The 24344-nt window shown below is 57.6% G+C and overlaps 2 protein-coding genes across 3 annotated transcripts; one reads left to right on the top strand and one right to left on the bottom strand.

The window, feature by feature from the left end:
• Positions 1–812: 812 nt before the first annotated feature.
• On the top strand, positions 813–9309 carry NTMT1 (N-terminal Xaa-Pro-Lys N-methyltransferase 1). The gene is made up of 4 exons (XM_057723828.1): positions 813–974; positions 6808–7021; positions 7845–8097; positions 8923–9309. The coding sequence occupies exons 2-4, from the start codon at positions 6860–6862 to the stop codon at positions 9177–9179; spliced, it is 672 nt and encodes a 223-aa protein (XP_057579811.1). The 5' UTR covers positions 813–974; positions 6808–6859; the 3' UTR covers positions 9180–9309.
• Positions 9310–9432: 123 nt separating this feature from the next.
• ASB6 (ankyrin repeat and SOCS box containing 6) lies at positions 9433–21797 on the bottom strand. Of its 2 annotated transcripts, none has more exons than XM_057723827.1 (6): positions 21512–21797; positions 13620–13801; positions 12493–12599; positions 12285–12393; positions 11672–11758; positions 9433–11571 (listed from the first exon to the last, which is right to left on the bottom strand). In XM_057723827.1, exons 2-6 carry the CDS (start codon positions 13687–13689, stop codon positions 10904–10906), a joined length of 1041 nt encoding a protein of 346 aa, XP_057579810.1. In that variant the 5' UTR covers positions 13690–13801; positions 21512–21797; the 3' UTR covers positions 9433–10903. The 2 variants fall into 2 exon arrangements, with proteins under 2 accessions (XP_057579810.1, XP_057579809.1); XM_057723826.1 differs by lacking the exon at positions 21512–21797 and adding an exon at positions 14824–15074.
• Between the last annotated feature and the right edge of the window lie 2547 nt (positions 21798–24344).

The raw sequence follows: 24344 nt of genomic DNA, 5'->3' as shown, positions 1-24344 counted from the left end.
TAGGATGCCACATAATATGGACAGCTATATCATAGCTTTCACTTCATTAGAGCAAACACACTTTAAGCACCTTCCGTGTGCCACATCCAGAGAGACGCACTGTAAATCTAAGCCAGGATGTCAGTTTAGGAAAAAAGAACTTATGATGAATATTGTGAATATTATGTTATAGATGAATATTGTGATGAATATTATGAGTAAGCTTCTATTTACTGAGAGCTGGCTCCAAGCACAGAGCTAAGGGCCGGGCGCACAATATCCCACAAACTTAACCCTCTGAGCATTCCATCTGTCTGGCAGAAGTGAAGACTGAGGCTTGGAGAGGTTCACAAGGTCTACCTAACCTGCAAACTCAAATTTCCATCAAGGCTGCTTCAGGGACAGCTCCAGAATTCCTCTGTATGGGAGGAGCCTAGCCGAGGGCAACCTTTTGGGAATGGAAACTTCACGGACTTGCTCTGCTTATTTTTGGAGTGGCAACCCCTCGGCACTGTCAAGGGTATTTTCTTTTTTTTTTTTTTGGATCTGTATATTTTAAGATGTTAATTGTTATGGGTGGAATTAAGGCGTGAATAAGGCTCCCCTTTTTACCCAGTGGAAAATCCACAGAACGCTCGTTTTTAAAAGTCCAGCCTTGCCGCCTCCAGATGAGCTGTTGCACAAGCTGGAGGTGGGACAGGGTGGGCGCTGCGGCTCTTTAAAGCCGGTAAGTTCTCCCCGGGACCCTACTCAAGTCAGGTCGGGAGCCCACGGGGCTGGGTGAGCCGGTCGCGGGGCGGAGTCCGCTGCGGCCCCGCCCCCAGGACCCGGAAGTGACGTAAGCGGACAAAGGCGGCGCGCGCCGCGAGGTGTCCCTTCTGGCCGAGGTTGGAAGGAGCTGGTCGTGGGCTGGTGGGGTCTTCGTCGCCGCCGCCGCCGCCCTCCCTTCCTTTTCCCCGTCCTTTTCTCCCGAGTCCCGGGAGCCCCCGCGTGGGGTGAGTACCGCGAGGCGGGGCGGGGGACGGCGGCTGCCGGGAGAGGGGAGGCCCCGGCCGCCAACCTCCTCGGCGCCGTGAGGCCCCGGCTCCTCGCGTGACCCGGGCGCGAGCCGGCGGGGCCCCACGTGCGCGCTCCGGGGAGGTCTGCCGGCCGGCCCCGGGCCCCAGGTGGGGGGTGGAGGAAGGCCGAGGGCCCCGCAGCCTGATCAGGGCACTCCCCCACGCCGGCGCCCGCCGCAGCGAGTCCCTTTCCCTCTCTGAACCTCAGTTTCCCCTGTGAGAAACGGGTAAGGAGAGCACCCACTAGGAGGGTGGGTGTGAGGAGTCAGTAAAATGCTCAGATCCGAGTCGGGCGCAGGGTAGTGCCCGTCACATAGGCGTTGCTATCATATTTCACCTTGGAGCCGCCCCAATTAGGGCTCAACATAGCTACCGCTCAAAAGACAGCCCGCCACCAAGAGCCCTTGGAGCCAAGGTCAGCCTGTTGGCAGAGAGGCTGCCATATGAGAAGGCCCAGGCTTGGCTGCCCATCCACTGTGTCATCTCTCTCTGGACCCTAGTTTCTCTGTCTGTACAATAGAGGATAGAAACAGCTGGTGTCAGAGGCCCTGCCGGTGGGACTGGGCCGTATTGCGTGTGGTCTGGATGTATGGAATCTGCCCATTGAGATGGGATGAGCCCCTGGCAGAACCAGGGCCTTGACCCGGATAAGAAGTCTGGATTGCGTCCTTATTCTCTTCCTGGTTTCCTGTGTGTGTGTGTGTGTGTGTGTGTGTGTGTGTGTGTGTGTATCACTCCATTAATGGAATGGTTTTTCTCTCTGTGAACTAGGGACTGTGGGAGGGTTGGAAGTACACGTAGAATGCCTCAGTGGAGAGCAGAAGCTGTAGAATCACAAAGATAGTCACCAAAACCTGCAGGGTTTCCGTGCTTACAGGGATGGGAAGCTCACTCCCCTCTGGGGATTGGCAGAGCTGTTGGAGTCCCTGGATTGACTGCTCCGCAGTAACAGTGATAATCCCTTAGATGTGGCCAACACTCTAAGGTTCACAGGGCCTTTCAGCACATTTTCTCATTAGATCTTCACATTTGGCAGAAAGAATTGATGAGACTCTCATTTGACAGATTTTTTTCTTTTCTCTCTCTTTTTTTTTTTTTGGACAGAGATTTTTCAATTTGAGACTAACGTGTGCCCAGCAGTGTACAGATCACTTTACGCTTTTATATCCACATTTGATCATCACAGCCTTCCTATAAAGTCAGTATTGCTTTCCCATTTTACAGATAAAGACACTTAACTGAGCTTGTGTCTTATCTGCGCTTACACAGCCAGTGAGCAGCGGAGCCAGGATTCAGACCTGGTTCATTCAACCCCATCAGAGCCTTTGTTTTTAGATCGCTCCCCCCCTTTTTTGGTCTTCTTTACTCTCTCCCTCCCTTTCTTTTTCATAGAACTCCCTGCCAACCTCCTAAGTCCAGCTGCTGTCGACACGGAGCCAGGGAGAACAGGCCCTGTCCGTGGGGCTGCGGGACGGAAGCGGTAACTTCAGGCAGGCTCTTGCTTCCTGTTGCTTCCAGGCTTTTCCTTAGAGACTGATAAATGAGGAGGGTGAGATGAGCCTGCACAGCCTGGCAGTGACAGTTCAAACCCCGTTCTCTTCCGTGGATCCTGGGAGAAGAGTACTAGCTGGGGCGGCTACCCGGAGTCGCCCTAAACACCTTGGGGGGGGCGGGGGGAGGTGGCCAGCTGACCATGAAGGACGCAGACACATTGTACTCTCTGAGGAGCAGAAGTTCCCTGTGAGCAAAGGGTTTCTCCTCACCTCCAAGCTGGCCTGGAGAGCACACGAAGCCAGACTGCCCGGGCCCCTTCCCCATCCCCGCAGCCGTGTGGCTCCGCGCTGTGATCTGGACAGAGTGCAAGAGGACTTCCTGCAGTTTGACTGACAACCCCGCTGTTGCCTCTGACTCCTAGGGGCCTCCTGCCCACCCCAGTCTGGACGCCGGGAGGCAGTGTAGACAGAGCCCCAGCAATCATGTTCACTGATGACTCGAAGCTGCTAGAACAAATGTCAGAGTCACACTTGCCATTTCCCGGCCTAGGTGTGCCTCCCCTGGCTTATTCCTAGAGTCTGCCCGTAAGTGGAATGCTTGTAAATTAGATTATTCAGGGGACCTTGACATTTAAAGGAATCATGTCGTAAGGCTTTTGGTAAAGCAAAAACTTAACATTTGTCAGTAAAGGGCTTCAGTGTTACCAGGCTTGAATGGTTAGATTTTTTTGTCTGTAGGATTTTCTTAAAAGTGCAGAGTGACTGTAGCTGCACAGAGGTCCTTCTTTGACTCACTCAGCAGCCACTTAGCACCCGCCTTGTATCAGGTGTTAGGCTCACAGTGTATGCCCTAGGGTCCCTGTGCCCAGGAAGCCTGCCTCCTGGGAGGGAAGGCAGACAGACAGGCAGAGAGTACAGCCAGGGAAGAGTCTGGCCCCAGATTTACTCTGTTCATTTGATCGGAAGGGAACTTTGTTGAATACCTATGAGCTACATGGGACGCAAGGGAAATACAGGGCGACATCCCAGGGTGTCGCTGCTGCTTTCTAAGGAGTTCCCAGCCCAGTGGCGAGCTAGACACGCATACAGAACCAGAAGTTTGTGTGAGGGGGACAGGGCCGAACTCGCTGAGCTCGTCGAAGTGGGAGCACTGCTGCGGTGTGGAAGAGCTGGCCCTGGCGCCGTCCTTCCTGGGTGGTGGTGGGGGGGCTGTGACAGAATCGCTCTGGTGCCTGTTGGCAGCGGCCGGGGAGCCCACTTGGCCTTTCAGACCCCATCCCCATAAGCAGCCCCAAACCCAGTAAGGTTACAGGGTGACAGTCAAGCTGGTGGCCCCCTTTCCCGTCAGTTTTCAGGGAGCGACGGTGACAGCCACTCTGCCACAGCTAGCGTTCTTGGGGACTGGCAGGTCTCCACGTTCTTTTGCTTGTCATGTTCCTCAAGGTTGGAGCAGAGTTTCTTCTCATAAGCAGCGTGCCACTTTCTCTTTGTCGGGGGGGGTGGCTTCAGGGGCCAGGACACGGGTGTGGGACATTGCCGTGAGCTGGGGGGCGGGGGGGGGGCAGTATTTACAACCGAGGCCCTGCAGCCGGTTACCTCAAAGGGCCCTTGGGTCAGTGCAGTAACTGGAACTGTCTTCATTAGGGTCCCAAGCCCTGTACCTGAGCAGGGGAGGGAGGGGATCGGTCTGAGAGCCGATTCAAGAACCTGAAGAGGGACTGGAGCTGGGGGTCTTTGGGGGCACAGCGGGAGGAGTCTGTGCAGGGTGGAAACAGCGGCAAAGTCACAGGTCTGAGGGCCACCCTGGTGGGCCATGTGAATGCTGTGGGCTCCCTTCTGTTCCTGGGAAGGCCAGGTGTGACCTTGCCCCTGAGAAAGGCCCAGATCCACAGAAGCAGCCAGGTCTGGGGACGAGGAGGCGGCCCCTCTCAGCCGCCAGCCACGCCCTCCCTTGCTGCCCCCACTGGCTGGCTGGGGTCTCTGGAAAGGGCCCAAGTGGAACTGCATCAGGGAGCAGCGTTTCTGAGTTGCTCGGCTGGGGTGGGCCTGCTGCTTCTGGAAGGTTCCTTCTCTTCCAGGACAAGTTCAAAGTACAGATGTGTGTTGGAGGCTCACGACAGACATGGCAGTAAAAATCTTCAGCGTTTCTTGTGTCTTGTTCCCCTTCTCTGCTTCGAGTCTCTAAGTTATGTATGGAAGGCCCATGCTTGTCCTCAGGGCACTTTTCTATTTTCTGTCAGATTACTTCTCTTGAAGCTTTTAAGCGCTCCCCGGTCTTAGGGGGTTTTCACTGTTTTTGAGGACTGTACGGGGGTCGGTGACTTCCTGCAGCCCTGTGGAGTACTGTAAAGCCGCCGGGAGCACAGACAGCTTTCCTGGGGGTCCGGGGGGCTTTCCTCCTGCACTGAGGGACTCCTGTGGCTCGGTGCTGAGACGCAGTGGTGAAACGGCAGGGTCCTGCCTCGGGGTCTTCCATCCTAGCAAAGGCCAGACGGTCACCAAACAGTGTCATTTCAGGTGGAAACACACTCTGAAGGCAGCAACCACAGGGACTGGATGAGGGTGTTGGAGGAAAGCACCTCGGGCTGCCCAGGGAAGGCCTTTCTGAGGAGGTGACACTTAAGCTGAGACCTGTGATGAGAGTGAGCTGCCCAGGTGGGAAGGCCTGGGGCTCGGCAAGTGCAGGGGCCTCTTGACCTTGGGTAGGATGCTGCCGTGTGCATCCGCTGCCTCCTCTACACGGGGCTCGGGGGGTACCTGGCTCGCAGTTAGTTGTGAGGGCCCAGTGGCCAGTGAAGAGCGCTCAGTGCGTGTGTGCAGAGCACGGGCGGCTGCTCTCCTCGTTCTGTCTCCTAGCACAGCCCTGCAGTCTCCGTGCCGCCACCACTTCACCCTCCCAGCTCCCCACACCCTTGCCCTTCAGAAACTCTGCTGATTGGTTTCCCATCGTTGACGGCCCCAGGCTGCTCTCTGGGCTCGGTACTCCAGGCCCGGCCTGGCGGGGCTCACCTCCCACACCCTCTTTGTCCACGCTGCAGCCCCGCCCTCCCCAGCCCTCTGTGCCGTGCATGCCATGCCGCCTCTGCTCTATCCCTGTCCCCTTCCAGAGCATCCCTTGTCCTCCAGGCCTGGCTCAGGGGTTGCTTTCTCTCGGCTGCTGCCCCGTCTGCCGTTCGGAAGGGACTCCTCCATCCCTTGAGTTTCCATAGCACTTTTTGGCTCAGTGAGAGTCCTCGTTTCTGCCTTGTGTTCTCGTTGGTTCCATTTCTTCCCTGTCTCCCCTGCTGGACGGTAAGCCTCTGGGGGGACTTTATCTGGACAAGCCTCACAGCAGCTGGAACGGCCCTCTGCACAGTGAGCATCAGCAGATGAGGGCGGTGACTGGGGAAGTCTGACCCTCTGTCCCCTGCGCGGTGTGGCCCGGCTGGCTGGGTGCGGCGTGCACGGTGGGCCTCCGCTCTGCTGCCAGGGCCCCGCCATCCGCTTTCACTCTCCCCCCGTAGCCCACACGGCTGCCAACACAGCCTTCCAGAAGCACACATCTCAAGTCACTCCCTGCTTAACCTGGTAGTTCCAGCTTGCCGCTCTTTGGTGTGAAGTCTGAACTAATAAATGTGACCCGCAGGACCTGAGTTTCCCATTGGAGGGGCCCCTCCTGTGTTCCCAGAGCAGTCTTCTTGGTTGCTTAGCAAACACTTCTGCATCCTTGGTGTCAGCTAGTGTGTCACTTCCCATGGTGCCCGTGCTCTGCCAGCACCTTGCACCTCTCCGCGCACTCACACACGGGTGATCGTGCGTATCCGCCCGGCAGTCTTCCGGTTCACAGCACAGCACCCGGAACAGAGTCGGGCTCGTGGGTAACTGGGGACTGGACCCCGCAGTGAGCTTGTGTCTGTGCTCACAACAGAAGGGCTCCCCGGGACCTGCTGGGATCAGCTGGAATATCTGCTGTAGGAGGCTTGGGGTCCTTGCTTTGCTTTCCTTTCTCTTAAGTATAGATCGGGGTCCTCTGTACCCTGGTTCAGAAGCCACCGAGTTAAGGTGTCGTGTAGGGTAAGGAAAGAACTAGAAGCCAGGACTCTAGGTCTCCTGCTCCAACATGAGGATAGCTTTGCAAAATGACTTGAACGCACAAGACAGGAGGTGCTGCCCTCTCGGGTAGAAGCAGGTTGGGGGACACTGGCCACTCCGTTGTCAGGCAGGACCGTGCGCACAGCAGAAGCACGTGGGGAGACGGGGACCCTCAGCCTGGCTGCTTCACTCCTTTTTCTGTTCAGGAGGCGCTGCTGCTGACTCTGGTGCCTGAGCAGAGACACGGCAGGTGACAGCATGACGAGCGAGGTGATCGAGGATGAGAAACAGTTCTACTCCAAGGCCGAGACGTACTGGAAGGAGATCCCGGCCACCGTGGACGGCATGCTCGGGGGGTACGGCCACATCTCCAGCATCGACATCAGCAGCTCCCGGAAGTTCCTGCAGAGGTTCCTGAGGGTAGGCAGGGCTGCTGTGCTCTCCAAGGAGGAGAGGCCGCGGTGCTGGTGGCACTGCCTGCTCTGCGTGGGGCGCCGCCTTCACACTCGCCGCTGCAGGGTCACCCTGTTGTGCCCACCACCCAGGCCTTGACGAGTGGGTGGGCGGGGGCGGCTCCCAGGCTTTGCCTCAAGGTCACCCGACAGGAGCTGGCTGTCGTGCTGGGGCCCCCAGTGCCGGAACGGAGCAGTCCTCTCGCACACTGTTGCGCTTTGTCCAGAGGCAAAACCTCTGCTCTCTTGCCGTGTTTGCCAGCATCTGGGATGCGGGTGTTGGCCGTTCTGCCAACACAGGCTCCTAGTTCCTCGCCCCGCCACTCTCCTCTGTGCCAGGCTGGCATCGCTGTGGCCAGAGCCTCCCTGCCTCTCCATCGACAAACCCCAAGGCTGCCACTTGCCCCCCCTCCGCCCCCCAGCTCCACCCACTTTCCATCTTCCCAGATGTGTTCACTGAGTGCCCTCTTCCGTTCTTTCACTGCTTGAATTCTTTTTATTCTCCGCTGCTGTCCTTTTAATGGGGTCTCGGGAGCGACAGGAGGTGAATGCACCTATTCAAGTTACCACCTTCAAGTGGAGGCTGGCTTTCATGTTAGAAACGTGTGGCCCAGAAAAAGCCTGTGCTGTGCTCACGCCCATGGCCGGCCACAGCAGTGCCAGCTGCCAGCCTGCACCCAGTCCTGATCTAGTAGTTCCGGGGGCTTGTGAGGAAAGTCCCCTTCGCAGTGACAGGGTCCCTCAGGCTTTCTAACCGTTCCTTATAGTAGGTGCCTTGTCTGCTTTTTCAGGAAGGCCCGAACAAGACGGGAACCTCGTATGCCCTGGACTGCGGCGCCGGCATCGGAAGGATCACCAAGCGGCTGCTCTTGCCTCTCTTCGGAGTGGTGGACATGGTGGACGTGACGGAGGACTTCCTGGTCAAGGCTAAGACCTACCTGGGCGAGGAAGGCAAGAGAGTGAGGAACTTCTTCTGCTGCGGCCTCCAGGACTTCAGCCCAGAGCCTCACTCTTACGACGTCATCTGGATCCAGTGGGTGATAGGTGAGTGTCCCACACCCCTTCCCCGCCTTCCCGCACATCTCCCAAAGGCCAGGCTTCCCGGGGCGTTGGGAGCTGGGGCCCTGGTGCTGCTGCAGCGGCAGCCAGCGGGGATTCCTCGAATCCTCCCCGTGCTCCCCAGGGCTCCGCCCGGAAGATTCATTTGCTTCCACGTTTTGTTTCAACTCAACACCTGCTGCAACCTGTTTGGGGCACATTTTTTGGCTGAAAAATTTTAATTATCAATAACTTACTGCATTCAAAGAATGTGAAAATGGGTTTTCGTAAGGAAGGGGTTTGTAGTAAGAGCAGTTGCAGCCTTGGCTCTCCCCCTGCTGTTCATGGAGAGTGAGCCCCGCTTTCCTGTCCTGCACCCACGTGGCCAACGGCACACCCAGGGTGCTCTCCTTAGGCTGCTGACTGGGCGGCACAGGCCTGCTGGGAACTTGCTGGGTCCCGTCCTGTATTTTGTGGTCCCCAAAACCCTGTTAGGAGTTGCAGTGTTGGGAAGGAACTGTTTGGTATGCTCCCCTGATCCAGGCTAGGAGGGGCAGGTGGAATGTAGGTGTAGGGCAGGGCCTGGAAGTCACCCAATTAGGGTGAAATCCCAGCAGCATACTTTGTGATTGTCCTTGGGTGGGTGACTTCGGAGCCCGTTTCCTCTTAAAATGGGGTTTGGTAAACCCCTCTGGGCTGTTGAGAGCCAGCGGGCCCTGTGTGTTCAGCACAGAGTAAGTGCTCAGTAAGTCAGGAAGTGGTGGCTGAAGGAAGCACGGCGGCGAGGAGGGGCCGGCATCCTGCCCTAGTCACGGCCCCTGCCTCCCCCAGGCCACCTGACGGATGAGCACCTGGCCGAGTTCCTGCGGCGCTGCAAGCGGGGCCTGCGCCCCAACGGCATCATCGTCATCAAGGACAACATGGCCCAGGAGGGCGTGATCCTGGACGACGTGGACAGCAGCGTGTGCCGGGACCTTGACGTGGTCCACAGAATCATCCGCAGTGCGGGCCTCAGCCTCCTGGCCCAGGAGCGGCAGGAGAACCTCCCGGACGAGATCTACCACGTCTACAGCCTGGCCCTGAGATGAGCAGGGCTGGCAGGAGAGAGGGACCAGTGTGGGGCGGGGGGACTGGCAGCCAGGTGAGGTCCGGAAACTCCACGTCGATGGTTCGAGAGTGCTGAGCGGGGCCGCTAAATATACCTGTCTGCCGTCCACTCACTACACAAGACTCTTTTTAAAACGGCACAAGGGGACCCAGTCAGGAGGGGTGCTGCAGTGAGGCCGGAGAGGCGGGGACTGGGCCCTGCAGGCCCATGAGACTTCCGGGCCCCTGGTACTCCCCTTGTGGGAATCTGGCGATCCCATCGGAAGGGAATCAGTGCTCCAGTAACACCACCTGGCCTTCCTGCCATAGGCCTGGCTGCCTTAAGAAGAGAATAACCCTTAGCACGGCTGTTGAAGACTTTATGTTGGGGGAGGAGAGGAGTCTTGGGGGAGGAAGGGAGCCGGGCCCGTGGAACAGCTCTCTGCACCCTCCTGCCTGCCTTGAGCCCACGCGGTGCCTGCTGGGTCGTGCGATGGGTGGGACGTCCCCGTTCTGCATGCTATTTGGAGATGGGCCCTGCTGTCCTTAATGTGACCATCACCACAGCCTGCAGCGAGGGGAGAGGCCTGGAGCTTCACTCTTGGCTGAGCCTTGTGGCTCCTCTTTGGGGGGCCTTTTCAGTCAAAAATAAAAGGGTGAACCCCTGTACTGGAAAGGCCCTTGCCAGTCTGGAGTGGTGCTTTTCTTTACTGGGGCAACAGTGTTGAGCTACCTGAAAGCTCTTCTAAATGCAGCGTCTCCTTGTGCCTGCAGCCTCTTCCGGCTGCCATGGGCTCCCTTTATCCTGAACTCAGGAAAGGCGGGGTGGGGCAGAAATGTTATATACAAGGACCTTTAAGGCCAAGAGAAATCAGTTTAATTTTATAATATAAATAAATCATTCAGTCACCTCAGCTTATCTCCCAGGCATTTACACAGTTCACAATGACCACCTTGTGTGACTTGCTTAGTGAGGGCTCAGCACAGGGCTGAGGCTGGCGTTCAGTCTTGGTCGCTTTCTCCATCAGATGAACCCTCACAAAGCGAGACATTTTGGAAAGACAGCCCCTTGTCATGCATGACTGCTTTGTAGAAAGCATGGTCCCCCAAACCCCAGGTTTGGCACAAACAGGGCTGCCACCAGAGCAGAGCCCTGTGCCTTGGTGGGCGGGGTGGTGGGTGACTTGGCCGCAGAGCTGTAGGAGCCGGCAGGAGTCAGCTCAACTTTCTCCCTGCCCACCCCAAAGCACTTATTTTTTTGACAGAATCTAGAGTGAGGAGGCGGGAGTCAAGGGGCTCAGCGGGGCTGCACCCCCACAGGCCCCTCCCGCCCGGACGGGCCAGCTTGCTGCAGCTCGCAGGAGGGCTCGGTCTTGGAGCTACCCTGCTTCTCCAAATGCCCGGCGCTCCCCTCAAATTAAGAAGGCATAAACTTGTCCCAAATCTAAACCCTGTCCCTTGTTCCATTGTGGGTTGAGACTTGGGGGCACTGCCAGAGGGAAGCGGGGGTGGTCCCCCCAGAAGACACACAGGCCTCTCTCCATTGGAATGCTTGCAGCCTCCAGGCTCTACCTGGCTTTCTTCATCCTCAGTAAGGATCCAGTCTCGCCTCCAACCTGCACCTTCTCACAGATGGGACCGAAGGTTCCTCCCTAGGGCCACCACGGGTACTTAAATCCAGCAGGTTGCCTGAGCTGCCCAGACTCTGTTCCTGCAGTCGGAGCTGTCAGATGTCATCTTCAACGGTGCCACTGTGCTCACTGAGGAGGTACCACTTGAGCCTGTCGGGCAGAGGTAGGGCCTTGACCTTCGCATCCACAGGCCATGGCTGGAGGTAGAGCCGGATGTAAACGCGACACAGGTGCTTGAGGGGTGGGGGGTAGCTCTCCAGCTGCCTCAAGGAGAAATGAAGGGCCCGGATCTTGTCTGCCAGGCTGCCCACAGGATGGATGTCGAAGTTTTCAGGCAGCTGGAGTTTCTGGGAATTAGTCACCATCAGATCCAGGACGGTCTCAGCTTTGCGCAGCAGCTCCACGTGGCTCTCGTCCTCAGCGCAGCCTGGGTGGGAGCAGAGCCTCTCGAAGACAATGTGGAAGCCGGACCAGCAGGATGCGCCGTGGAGGGAACAGTTATAGGCGGCTCCGGACTCCAGCAGGAAGCGCAGGAGGGGGAAGTGCAGCTTGAAGCTCTTGAGGCAGATGTGCGTGAGAGACTCGTGGGCCGGGCACTCGCTGGGGTCGGCGCCGTGAGCCAGCAGCAGCTGCGTTACTTGGAAGCAGAAGCGGTTGATCAACTGGGCCTCCTCTTTGTCGCCTCCCACCGTCTCGCCCAGCAGGAAGATGATGCAGGTGAACACAGTGTCCCCGTCTTTGGTGGTCGCCTTGACGTCCGCCCCTAGGAGAGCCAGGAGGGAGAAGAGAAGGTGGGAGGAGGCCTTAAACCTGGCAAAGCAATGCTTCATGGGCCAGGGCCAGCGTGCAAGGTCGAGGCTCACCTCCTTCCAGCAAGAGCCGGATGTTCTCGGTGTTGTGGATCTGCACCCCGTCGCTGCTGGCCAGAGCATGGAGCAGAGCAGTCTTCCCTAGGGAGGGAGAGTGAGTGAGGGCGAGTGGGAGGCCAGGACGCCCAGGTCAGGCCAACCCGAGGTGGAGGGGAAATACAGACCCTCAGGATCAGAAAGTGAACCTTAAAAGCAACCGATCTCTCAGCTGGGGCTGAGGGTGACAGGTTTCTGGCCATTCTCCACTCACAAAAATGGGAACAGAAGGACCAAGAGAAGCAGGATTTTTTTTGGACCCTGAGATGCTACCTGAGACCCAGGCTGGGTCTCTCCCAACAGGAAGCCCCGTCCCTCAGAAGCCGAGCGCACAGGTAACCCATTTCCTCCTACAGACGCCCTCGTGGGGCCAATGATGCAGTCGCCCTCAAGTCTCTGTGAGGCAGCAAAGTGAGGCAGCAAAGTGCGGCAGCGTGCGCCTGGCCGTGCCGTGCCATCAGACAGGCTGCCTCCAGCCTGCCCGCCAAGCTGCCGCCCCGGGGGGGCCCTGGGTGTCCTCACAAGGCAACTGGGCCCAGGCCCATCCTGCTTTCCTATGGGAGGCACCTACCATGCTTGTCGGCCGCGTTGACGTCTGCTCCAAGGTCCAGGAGGCGCTGCAGACAGGGCAGGCGCTCCGGCTCCTCGCTCGCCAGGTCCAAGGGGCTGCTCTCATGGATCTGAGTCAGGAAAAAAACAGCCACGTTGTTGCGGGGGCCTGTGAGCTGCTCGGGGCCCCGACCACACCCCCCTCAGGGCAGGCTGGATCCAGCTCTTACCCGGTCCCTCCGGTTAATGTCAGCCCCGTGGCGCACCAGCAGCTCCACCATGTCAGGCTGGTTTCGCAGGACAGCGATGTGCAGGGCCGTGTAGTAGGTGACGGGGTCTGAGGGCACGGACACAGCTCACGTCAGTCCTGCCTGTCACACACTGTCAGGATCCCAGGACCAGCCTGGAAGCCCAGCCCCCGCGCTCCGACCTAAGGGCTCCCGGCACCATGTGGAGTCAGGACATAGCCATCTTCATCAGATGCTGGAGTGCCTAGGCATGGTCAGGCCTAGGTCCGGGTCCTGGGGGCACGCTAATGGACACAGTACTTCATCTGGGTTTTAGTTCCTTGTGTAAAATGGAACTTAACACAGGGCTGCACAGAGGAACACCCAGAATGACAGCTCCTTAAGCCTTGCAATAAAAGCCAAATTCTCAAAGCTGAGTCTCCAAGTGGCTGACTTCAGAATGCCTCCCTCAGCTCCCTGACCTTTCAGGAGCCCAGCAGCCTCTGAGCCTGTCCTCAAATGGGCAGGGGAGACACACCTGGCCACATCCTGTGTCAGCACAAAACCCCCCACTGGGCCACAAGTCAGCCCTGCCCGTCTCCTGGCTGGCCCTGCCTGCCCTCTGGGGGTGAAAGCAAAGAGGGAAGGAAAATGGCTCCGTCACCGGCACACTGCTAGAAGCCAACACCGTCCTGCCGTCATTTATGCCCAATGTGTTTTATCTGTTTTCCCCTCTCCCTGCGGCAGGAATGAGAATGCAAGATGGTTGAGAATGAGAGACAGAAAATTACTTTACTTAGCTCTGGGCACAGCGCCAGCAGCCACATTTTCACATTAATGGAAGCAGGGATTTAGCTGGGAGCTGGGGGGAAAGTTTGCTAAATCAGTCACATGGGAGAAGCAGCAACAAACGTGTTCTTGATCAGGGGTGGTTAAGGGCCATCTGAAAGCCCATAGAGGGATGTGAGGCCACCCAATGTGGGCTTCCTTAGTCATCACCCATGAAATAAACGAGGGAGATATCTCCCAAGAGTCCAGTAGAAGCAGAGCCTGAAGGCTTGGCCACCCCCCCAGAGCAGGACCACACTTAAGCCACCTACCCACCCCAGCCCCTCTGGGCTCCAGCTGACCTTCGAAGTTGAGGTTGGCCCCGTTCCGCAGGAGCACATCAGCTGCACGTGTCAGCCCCAGCTCGGCCATCTTCAGCAGGGCGTTGCTCACGCCTTCCTGGTAAAATGGAGAGTGGGCTTTTCTCTCCAGCAGCTCAGTGAGAACGAGGATCCGGCTCTCCTCGCTGGCGACATAACTGGGCCTGGGGCAGGAGAGAGGCAGACCAGTTGAGGGTGGGAACAGCTGTGGGACCAGCTGGCTGGGCACCCTGTGGGTGGGTGGCCTTTAGTCTCCTGCTGACACCCCCCTCCCCCTCCCCCAGGCAGGGCCCTGGCTCCGTAGGGCAGAAAGTCTCCTTAGAAAAGGTCGGTGGTAGAAAGAGGGCCAAGCTGGATCTCTTCACTGCAGCAGATTCCTCGGGTTTGCTGAGAAAGAACTGGGGCTGTCTTCAGCCTCCTTCCAAGCGGCCCAGAGAATCTGGCCCCTGGCTTGGGTAAAAAGCCTCACACACCTGGGTTGTTGGCAGTGAAGGGAACCCTTGCGGCCAAGAGCAAGAACCAGACACTGACACCCCCTCCTCAGACACTGTCCCTGAACTGCAGAGGAGGCCAGACCAGCCCAGACAACCCCACAGCCAGGGCAGTCAGCAGACCTCCTCCCCCGCTCACACTCAGAGACATCTGGTCTTCCCAAGGCTGAGTGCACACGAAGCCCAAACCCACCTCCCTCCCTCGCCAATCCCAAGTGATCCCCCTTTCCTCTGCTCTTTTCTCCGTGCCACCTAATACACTATTCACTTATGACTATCAGTCTCTCTCCTCTGGAGCACAAGAATCATGAAGGCGGAGGGTTTAGCTCACTGATGTATCTGTGAACTATGCACTTTCTAACACCTTTCCCCCAGGTTCACGGATAGACCTGCGCCTGTCGATACCAAATGCAAACTCGGCTACAGAAAGCGCCTCTCGCGCTGCTCCCAGATTCCACCCCGCTCCTCTGCAACTCCAGGTGGAGGGCGCAGGCCAGGCAGGGCGCAGGGTGGGGCGCTGAGGCGGAGGCCCTGCCGACACTCCACTCTCCATCCTTCCCTGTGCTGGCCGGGAGCCCTCCCCCGTCTCGGTCTCATCTGTCAGGTGGGGACGCCGCCCGCCCGGCCCCGCCATGTTTGTGGTGACAATGAAAGGGATGCAGCGCCGGCTCGGAGGCGGGAAGGGAGCGACCTACCCGTCCAGGGGCTCCTGCCGCTCGGGGTCCTGGATCCCCAAGGAGCCCAGAATCGCGTCCACGAGCGGCTGGTACTCGAAGATAATCCTTCGGAAGCCGTGCAGGAACGGCATTGCGGCGGCCGCACCTTCCGCCGAGGCCGAGACGCCGACTGGGCACGTTCCGGAGGTCGCGGTGCTGCCCAGGCTTGGCCACAGCTGGTCCAGTCCCCGCGCCCGGCCGGATGCACCGCCCGACCCGCTGCTCCACACCGGAAGTAACCCTGGCACTTCCGGCCCGCTCCGGCCCGGGGAAGAGAGCGGGGGTGACAGCGCCCTCTGCGGGCTGGGAGGGCCGAGGCGCAACTGGGTGCGCAAGGTAGGGGTGCCTGGGGAGCCGGCCCGGGGGACTTGGAGGGCGCGGACCTACAGCCCAGCCGAATCCCGGCCCTTGGCGCGCCCACCCCTTCCCGGCCAGGCCCGGCTCCGCCCTGCGATCCCGCCCGCGGCCGCTGGGCGCCGTCCGAGCTCCGCCCATTGAGCGAAAGCGAGCACACAGGCCGGACCTCTGCCCAACTCCCTTCAGCGGTGGAGGTGACTCGAACCCCCGACGCCCCGAGCAGCCCTGGACTTGGGTCGGACCACGGCTGGGCCTGGCTCTCGCCTCGCCCCACGCTGACTGGACCACATCCACCCCGACGGGCGATGGGGACGATTCCTTAGTCTCTGTCCCCGTGAGCTCCTGGCCCCGCAGGCTGGCGGCTCCTCCCACTTTCTGCCTTGATGGACTCGATGAACTTTCATTTCTTCGTCTGTATAATGGGGGTAATCGAACCCACGCAGTACCCTGGATCAAGGGCTCTGTTACTGTCGGTGGAAGTGGAGTCTAGCAGGAAGGAGCCCGAGCCTGGGGCCACTTTTCTGGGGAATAGGCAACTGGCCCAGGGTCTCGCATTTGAACCTCCGCAACCTCGAGGCCGACAGTGGAGCCCTGATGTCTTCGTGATTCTGGAAAGTCCGTTGTGAAGAGGTGCGCCGGTCCCAGACGTTCACGTGGCAGCCTTGCTCTCCCGTCTACCCCCACCCACCCTCCACCACGTGGGCTTGGGAGTTTGTTCCGCCTGGCACTTTCCAGAGACAAGAGTGGCTGAGCAAGGTAGAAAACGCTTAGAGACGAATCTGAAGACAACCCCCTGTGTCTATGATTAAATGTAAAAAATGGATAGAATAAGGCTCCCCTGCAAAGAGCAAAGCAGTCTTAGCAAGAAAACCCAATCCAAGGTATTCCAGGTCCAGCTATGGGGACCTAGCAGGGTAGAGTATGCAGCAGGAGCTGGATAATTGCTCGCTGTTATTATTGTTCAGTTTACAAGGTTGTGCAGATCAAGTGATGAGCTATTTTTTTTTAATTTATTTATTGGCTGCATTGGGTCTTCGTTGCTGCACACGGGCTCTCTCTAGTTGCTGAGAGCAGGGGCTGCTCTTCATTGTAGTGCGCGGGCTCCTCATGTATGGCTTCTCTTGTTGTGGAGCACGGGCTCTAGAGCACCGGCTCAATAGTTGTGGCGCACAGGCTTAGTTGTTCCGCGGCATGTGGAATCTTCCCAGAGCAGGGCTCGAACCCATGTCCCCTGCACTGGCAGGCGGATTCTTAACCACTGCACCACCTAGGAAGTCCAAGTGATGAGCTATTGAAATCCCCATCGGGGACTTCCCTGGGGGTCCAGTGGGTAAGACTCCATGCCCCCAATGCAGGGGGCCCTGTGGGGAACTAGATCCCACATGCATGCCGCAACTAGGAAGTCCTCATGCCGTAACTATGGGTATGCCTGCCGCCACTAAATATCCTGAGTGCCGCAGCTAAGACCTGGTGCAGCCTAAATAAATAAATTAATTAATTAATTAATTTAATTAAAATAAAATAAAATCCTCATCAGGCTTCAGAAGGCCTCGTTTTTGCACTCCCCACGGCACCCCCCCCCAGCCCGTTGCCTAAAGGAGCAAGAAGGAAGGGGGGGATGCCAGTGGGGTTTAAGTCCTGTTAGTGCAGGCCAGATTAGGCTTGCCAGAGGGACTTTGGACCACAGGGTCCCTGGTTCCCAGCACACGTCTGCCTTGGTTCTCACTCCGGGAAGAAGTACCTTCACCCTAAGTGAAATTGCGAAATTTTTTGCTCACACAGAAACAGAGATTTTCAGCTTGTCTTGTAAAATCGAAAGATCGGGCACCTGGGCCAAATTCCTACCTGGCAACAGGCACATCTGGATGGGGCCCTTGCTCCGATGTTCCTCACGGTAACCAGGGGTTACCGTGGGGGTTTGGGAATGTCTTCCCCTGTTTGAAGGGTCCACACCCCACCCCTTATTTGATCCCCTGCCCTGAATGGTGTAGCAGCCCCCAGGCGACCCACGGGTTTCACAGCCCTATTTGATCCAGGGTCACTTGCTCCATGGCACAGGAGAGGGGCCTAAGGGCCCTGGAGAAGGCTGGAGCACATGGTCAGTAACTGGAGGAGGCCCATCTAGAATAGGGTCCAGGGACTTCCCTGGTGGTGCAGTGGTTAAGAATCCGTCTGCCAATGCAGAGGACACAGTTTTTATCCCTGGTCCGAGAAGATCCCGCATGTCTGGGAGCAACCAAGCCCATGCGCCACAACTACTGAGCCCAAGTGCTGCAACTACTGAAGTCCGCACACCTAGAGCCAGTGCTCCACAGCAAGAGAAGCCACTGCAATGAGAAGCCCACGCACCGAAATGAAGAGTAGCCCCCGCTCACTGCAACTAGAGAAAGCCCACATGCAACGAAGATCCGACACAGCCAAAAAATTTTTTAAAAATAAAATAGAATGGGGTCCAGGGCAGAAGTGGGAAGGGTGGGCACAGCCTGGTCTGAGGCCAGCTTCTGCCCTGGAGTCATTCATTTCCTAAGGCCATGGTATCAAAGCACCACAAACTGGGTGGCTTCAAACAGCAGAAATGTATTCTCTTCTAGTTCTTGGGACCAGAAGCCTGACATCAAAGTGTCGGCAGGGCCATGCTTCCTCTGAAGACACTGGGGAAGGTTCTGGCAGCCCAGGCATGGCTTGGCTTGTGGCAGCATCTCTGCCCATCTCCGTCTTCACATGGACTTCTCTGCGTCCACGTCTCTGTCCAAATCTCCCTGTCCTTTCTGAGAGGCACCAGCCACTGGATTTAGGGCCCACCTGAATCCAAAATGAGTGCATTTTAACTTGATTACATTTGCAGAAAGCTTATTTCCAAATAAGATCATGGTCATAGGTTCCATGGGGTTAGGACTTGAAAATATCTCTTTGGAGGACACAATTAAAGCCTCTCCAAAGGATGACCCCAGGCTTGGCCCTTCTGATCTCTGGGCCTCAGTTTTCCCACCTGTAACCTGCAGGCCCTTCAGCTCTGACAGTGTTGGAGCCAATGAAGAGGCCCTTGATGTTGCCAATGGGCTCTAACAGCAGGAAAACTATAATTGTCTTATTATTAGGACAGTAACAATCACGAGTTAACTTTTATTTACTGAGCCCTTTTGACGTGCCAGGCACTGTGCGAAACACTTGACAACTAATTTTTTTTTTCTTATCAATTTATTTATTTATTTAATTTATTGGCTGTGTCAGGTCTTTGTTGCTGCGCCCGGGCTTTCTCTAGTTGCGGCAAGTGGAGGCTACTCTTCGTTGCAGTGTGCAGGCTTCTCACTGCTGTGGCTTCTCTTGTTGCAGAGCAAGGGCTCTAGGCACATGGGCTTCAGTAGTTGCAGCACACGGGCTCAGTAGTTGTGGCTCATGGGCTTAGTTGTTACGCAGCATGTGGATTTTCCCAGACTAGGGCTGGAACCCATGTCCCCTGCATTGGCAGGCGGGTTCTTAACCACTGCACCACCAGGGAAGTCCTGACATACTAATCTTAATAAACCCTCCTAAGTAGGTGATGGGATTACACCGTTTCTCAACAAGGAAACTGAGGCTCAGAGAGGTTTCAGTGCTTGCCCAATGTTGCACAGCTAGGTTGGGACTTTAGCCCAAGTTTGGGGGGGGGGCTCTTCCATATACCTGGCCTCCAGGGTCAGGTGCCCTGCAGATCCTCTGGTTCTGGGCCTGAGAGGGCCTTGACATGCTGGAGGGAGGGGCTGACCCCTGCTCTGTCACAGCCCTTGGGCACCACACCGTGGAGTGGGCCCTGTCGCCTGCCCGTCTCCCAGGCTCCTATCTTTAGAAAGCTCTGTGACCCATGACCTCCTTCCCATCAGCAAGGGCAACCCTGTTTCCTCCATCTGCCTCCTATTAAGACTCTGTCACTCAGAGCCTCTCATTTCAGCTCTGAACCTTCTCATTTTTCCCTGCCACTGCCTCTCACTGCCCTGTCAGCCTAGCCACTTCCTGACACCTAACTCCAGGTTTTTTAGCAGGCTGGGGGGCCTGGGGCCAAACACCCAGTGCTCAGACCCTGGCAGGGTCTGTCCCTGCCTCCTGCTCCCTGGGGAGTTTGGGAATCAATCTGACTATCCAATGCACAGAGGGGGATAACCTTCATATATAAAGAACTGTTAAAAACCAACAAGAAGAGGGACTTCCCTGCCAGTCCAGTGATTAAGACCCCACGCTTCCACTTCAGGGGGGTGCAGGTTCGATTCTTGGTTGGGAAACAGATCCCACATGCTGTGTCACATAGCCAAAAAAAAAAAAAAAAATCAACAAGAAGAAGGCAAAAACACTAGAGAAAAATGGCCGAAGGATATGCACAGGTGAGTCACAAAGGATGAAAAACTGTCAACCAACGTAGGAAGTGTAGCCTCACTAGCCTTTCAACACCAACAGTGATGACAGCTGACTTATAGGACTTATACGTGCTCGACCCTGCCCTATAGCAGCTCAACAAAGCAAGTTACAGGACAGTAGGTACTGTCTGATCCCATTAAAGAAAAAGTGGCGTGTGTGTGTGTGTGGGCAGGAGTAATTCTTGACGGCCCCGTGCTGAGATGTCCGTGCTGGTTGTTTCCGGGTGCTGGGATCTGGAGAACTTTGATCTTCTTTGCGCTTCTGTGTATTTTCTACCTTTTTACCGATGAATGTGTCTTACCTGAGACTCAAAATGCTAAGTCAGCCAGAGGTGCGGGATGAGGCCCTGCACATTCTTACACCCAGGGTACAGGGTAAGGCCATGAACACCAGGGCAAGGCCCCGGTCTGTCCACAAAGCCTTTTCTCCTCCCAAGTCCATCTAGTAACATCCTTCCCAGAACACAGGTCACCTCCCCCGAGGCTCTCCTAAAACCCCTGCTCCTGCCACCCCACCCCCCACCACTGCCCTCCCCAGTGCCCCAGTACCTCCGGGCCCAGCCTGACCATATAAGTGATACACGGATGACAGCCCAGCCTCTGGTGCATCCTGTGCCCCAGGAATTAGATTAGACGCTCAGCATGGATGTCTCGTTGACTCATCCTAACACCTCAGGAAGGAAGGGACAGCAGGAGTCCCATGTCACAGTCGGGGAGACGGAGGCTCAGAGAGAGACCTGACCAAGTCCAGGGCAGCCAGCTAGCGAGGGGACCACATCCACACTCACAGGACATCCTCACATACAAACACTCTCTTGCTTGGACACACAACCATGCACACTCATTTACACACACACACACACATGCTCAGGGCAGGGGCTGCAGGAGGGGTAGTATCATGGCCCCAGCCCAGCACCCCCACACTCCCAGTGCCCCCTTGCCCAGGAGGGGTGGTCAACAGCAGGTCTGTCCCTTATAAGGCCCGGGAGGGGGAAATCGAGTAAAAGGCCCCCCTTCGATTTCTCTCTCTCTCTCTTCTTTTTTTTGTTATGCGGAAGTTTTCATAAAGTGAGATATTTGGAAAATGCGGCAAACTGCCACAAGGAATATGCTTCCTCCTCTCCTTGGTGGAACCTCCAGCTTGAGGCCTGGCGGGTCCCGGGCAGCGAGGCGGGCTGGGCGGACTCCTGCAGCGCGGTCCTGGGGCCGTCACCCTGGGCTGCCTCCTGTCTGCACCCCCTCCTCCAGCCCAGCTCTCCTTCCTCTCCTTTCCCCTCCCCCACACCTGACCCCGCCCTGACCCCCCGACCCTCAAGACCCCAGGAAGCCCAGGCTGCTTGACCCTCTTTGGCCACGGGCCCCATGCTGAAGGGCCTGGTCCTGGGCTCAGTGGGGGGCCGAGGGGCCAGGGGACTGGGAGCAGGAGTGGGTGGACGGCCTCGGCTGGGCCAGGGAAAGACCTTCCTGTCCCCTCCCGCATTCCGTTTGCTCTCCTAAGAAGCACCCAGGAGCATTTCGGAGACCCGGACACCCAGGGACATCTCAGCTCCCAGTGGCCTGCCTCACTCCTCCTACACAACCTGCCCCCTCCAAGAAATCCGGCCCTGCTGGCCAGAGCCCTCTGCTCCCAGGGCAGCCTCCTCCCTGACGTGTCCCCCACCCCATTCCACACCCAGACACGGCCAGGTGGTCCCGACGCTTGGCCAGGTGTGCAGCCTATGAGAGCCAGTCCTGGGCTGGGCCAGGGCCTGGTGGAGCCCCAAGGTGGGCAGCCCAGAGGAGATGCTGAGGGACCCCCCCTTTCTCCACCAGCCTTGTGTGCCCACATCAGAGGCCCCCCAGACCCCCACCCCCCCAGCTTCTTCCAGATGAAGTGAGTCTTTAGGGATTCACCCAGGAGAACAGGGTGAGAAGGTACTTACAGCCTCTCTTAACTCGAGCTGCCACACAAGTACCGCAGGTTAGGCGGCTTAAACAGCAGACATTTCTGTCTCACAGTTCTGGAGGCTGGGAACTTCAAGATCAAGATGCTGGCAGGGTAGGTTTCCTTCTTTTTTTCTTTTTCCGGCCACACCACGTGGCTTGCGGCACTTTTGTTCCTGGACCACCAGGGATCGAACTTGAACTCAGGCCCCGGCAGTGAAAGTGCCCCGTCCTAACCACTGGACCACCAGGGAATTCCCACTAGGTTTCATTCCAAGACCTCTTCTCTTGGCCTGTAGGCGGCCATCATCTCCCTGTGCCCTCCTGTGACCGCTCCCTCTTCTCATCAGGGCACTAATTGCATCATGGGGGCTCCACCCTCAGGAGGTCATCTCACCTAACTACCTTCTCATGGTCCCACCTCCTACTGGCATCACACTGGCGGGGTCGGGTGTCCACATCTGAATTTGTGGGGTGGGGAACACAAACCTTCAGTCCACACAGAGCCTCTCAGGCCCCTCGCCTCCAGACGGGAGGGAGTCTGTGGCCTGGGCTCTGGCCTGGCCCTCTCAGCCTCACGGCCTCACCGGCACAAGAAGATGGTGGTTTCGAGGCTCACCTCGATTCCTCCCCACTCCAGAAGTCAGGGGTCCTACTGAGAACGACCCTTAGCTTCATGTGGGGGAACCGCCCCAGGCCTCTCCTGGGCACATCCTCCCCGCCTAAATGCTGGTCCGCCTGCCTCTGCCTCTCCCATCCCTGGCAAGCAGGTACGTGTGTTCTTGGCCCAGGCCTTGCCCTCTCTGAGCTTTGGTCTATCTCGTTGCCAGATGGGTTGGGGAGGGTGCCCAGGAGGTCTGAGCCTGCCCCACCTCTGGCTGGTCTGTGAGCCCAGAGGCCTGATCCAAGACTCCCCATCTAACCCCCACGGGCGCCCACCTGGCATCAGTCCCTGGCAAGCCTGCCCAGTGGCAGAGCTAGAGGGAGGGCACCACTGGGCCCCCTCCAGCCACTCCACCTTGGCCCAGGCGGACTCTGCCAAGGGAAGGTTCAGGAGGAGTCAGAGCCCTCGGGGATGGAGGGGGGCAGGGGTGGGTGCGGGGTGGGTCCTTTGTGCTCCGGGGAAGCCCCCCACTCCACCCCCACTGGCCCTGCCTGGCAAAGCGGACGGCAGGAAGAATCCCGTCGGCCATCCGTCAGGGAGACAGAGTGGGCCCGCTCGAGGAGGGGAGCTGGGAAATTTGATCATTAAGAAACCCTCCTGGCTGTCTGGGGGAATTTAATTAAATTGCTGGAGAGGGCTGTGAGAGAGAGCCACATCTGGAACCAATATGTGGGCTTTGATTTTTTTCCCCTCCTCTCTCTCTCTCTTTCTCTCTCATTCCCTCCCGCCCTCTTCCCATCTCCCTGCTGTAAAAGGGAACACAGGAGAGCCCTGGAGTATTGCTTCCTCTGGGACACAATTCCTGGCAGACAGAGACAGAGGGAAACCAAAAGCAGTGACACTGTGATGGAGGCGCAGACAGAGGCAGGAGAAGAGCTGGCTGAACACTGAGACCGAGGCAGGACGGAAGAGCCAGGAAAGGAAGAGGGGCAGGGATGGAAGACAGGGGTGTGGGCAGTGCCCTGGGATTTGGCGTCAGAGGTGTCAGCAGTGACAAAAGGTAAAGGTCCACTTCACGGGCCAAGAAAGTTCCAGAAAATTCCAGAAATCAACACGCCCAGGCAAGGGTCCCCCAGGTAGCCAGCATTTATCAAACCCCTGCCCTGCTTGAAATGCATTGTGGGTGAATCCTTCTGACATCCCTGAGGTGTAGCTACAGATGAGAGAGAAGAGACTTGCCCAAGGTCACAGAGCACACTAGTGGCAGGGCCGGGGTGTGATCCCAGTCCTGTCTGATACTGTCTAGACGTGCTGCATGGGTCACTGATCGTAATCTCTTCATTGGGCAGGCAGTGCCAGGCACTGGGCTAGGCTCTGGGGAGAAGTGGGCTCTCCTGGGCAGGAACTGACTGAGAGAGGAGGTGGGGACGGAGGCCATGGGGTCTCCCTCTTGCCCCTGTGGAGCAGGACCCTCCAGGCCCCAGGCTGCCACCCCGAGCTGGGCCAGAGTGGGTGCTCATGGGCACGGGAATGGGTGGGCGGCCCCCCAGCCTGGACCCCTGTGGCTGAGCCATCTGACACTGGCCTAGTCCCCTTTCAGCCAGACTCCTGCATGTTGGCAATCCTACCGCTGGTCTCAAAGCTTACCATCCTCCCTCCCCCCGACCCCCAGGTACCAGAGTCCCCAGGCCCCAAAAGGCGCCCGAGGCTCCTACCAGCCAGGGCCGTAGGGGAGGAATATGGTCTCCACTCTGGGCAGACAACCATTGGGCTAATTCCCTTCCTCCCCTAAAACCCAACACCTGCCCTCCAGCCTGCACAGCCTGGGGGCCCTTCCCTGATCCCCCTTCCCGCCCCACCCCCACCCTGGGTTGGCTGAAGTTCAGACCCGAGTTCAATATCCACCTTCGCTCTTCCTGTGCAGGCTGTGAGCCGGTAGGGCAGAAGCCAGCTCCAGCCTGGTCCCCAGTGTAGCCCCAGGCCCAGCTCAGAGCAGGCAGAGGAGGGAACGTGGTACCGATTTGTGGAATGGATGTCTCATGACCTTGGTGTACGCACAGCAGTTGAAAAATGTAATTCAAGCTCTTGGCTTGGAGGGGAAAGGGAGACACTGTAAGACCAAAAAGGATGCTTGGAACAGGTAAGGTTGGAGGCTCTGGGGGTCCTTTGCATGTGCTGGGTCTCCTGCCAGGCTGTCCCTAGATTCTGTCCCCTGTCCCCTGCTAAAT

This window comes from Hippopotamus amphibius, chromosome 2 (assembly GCF_030028045.1).
Source record: "Hippopotamus amphibius kiboko isolate mHipAmp2 chromosome 2, mHipAmp2.hap2, whole genome shotgun sequence".
In the NCBI taxonomy this organism is placed as follows: domain Eukaryota; kingdom Metazoa; phylum Chordata; class Mammalia; order Artiodactyla; family Hippopotamidae; genus Hippopotamus; species Hippopotamus amphibius.
Note: the sequence above shows the minus strand (reverse complement) of the source record. Positions and strands in the feature narration are given on the sequence as shown.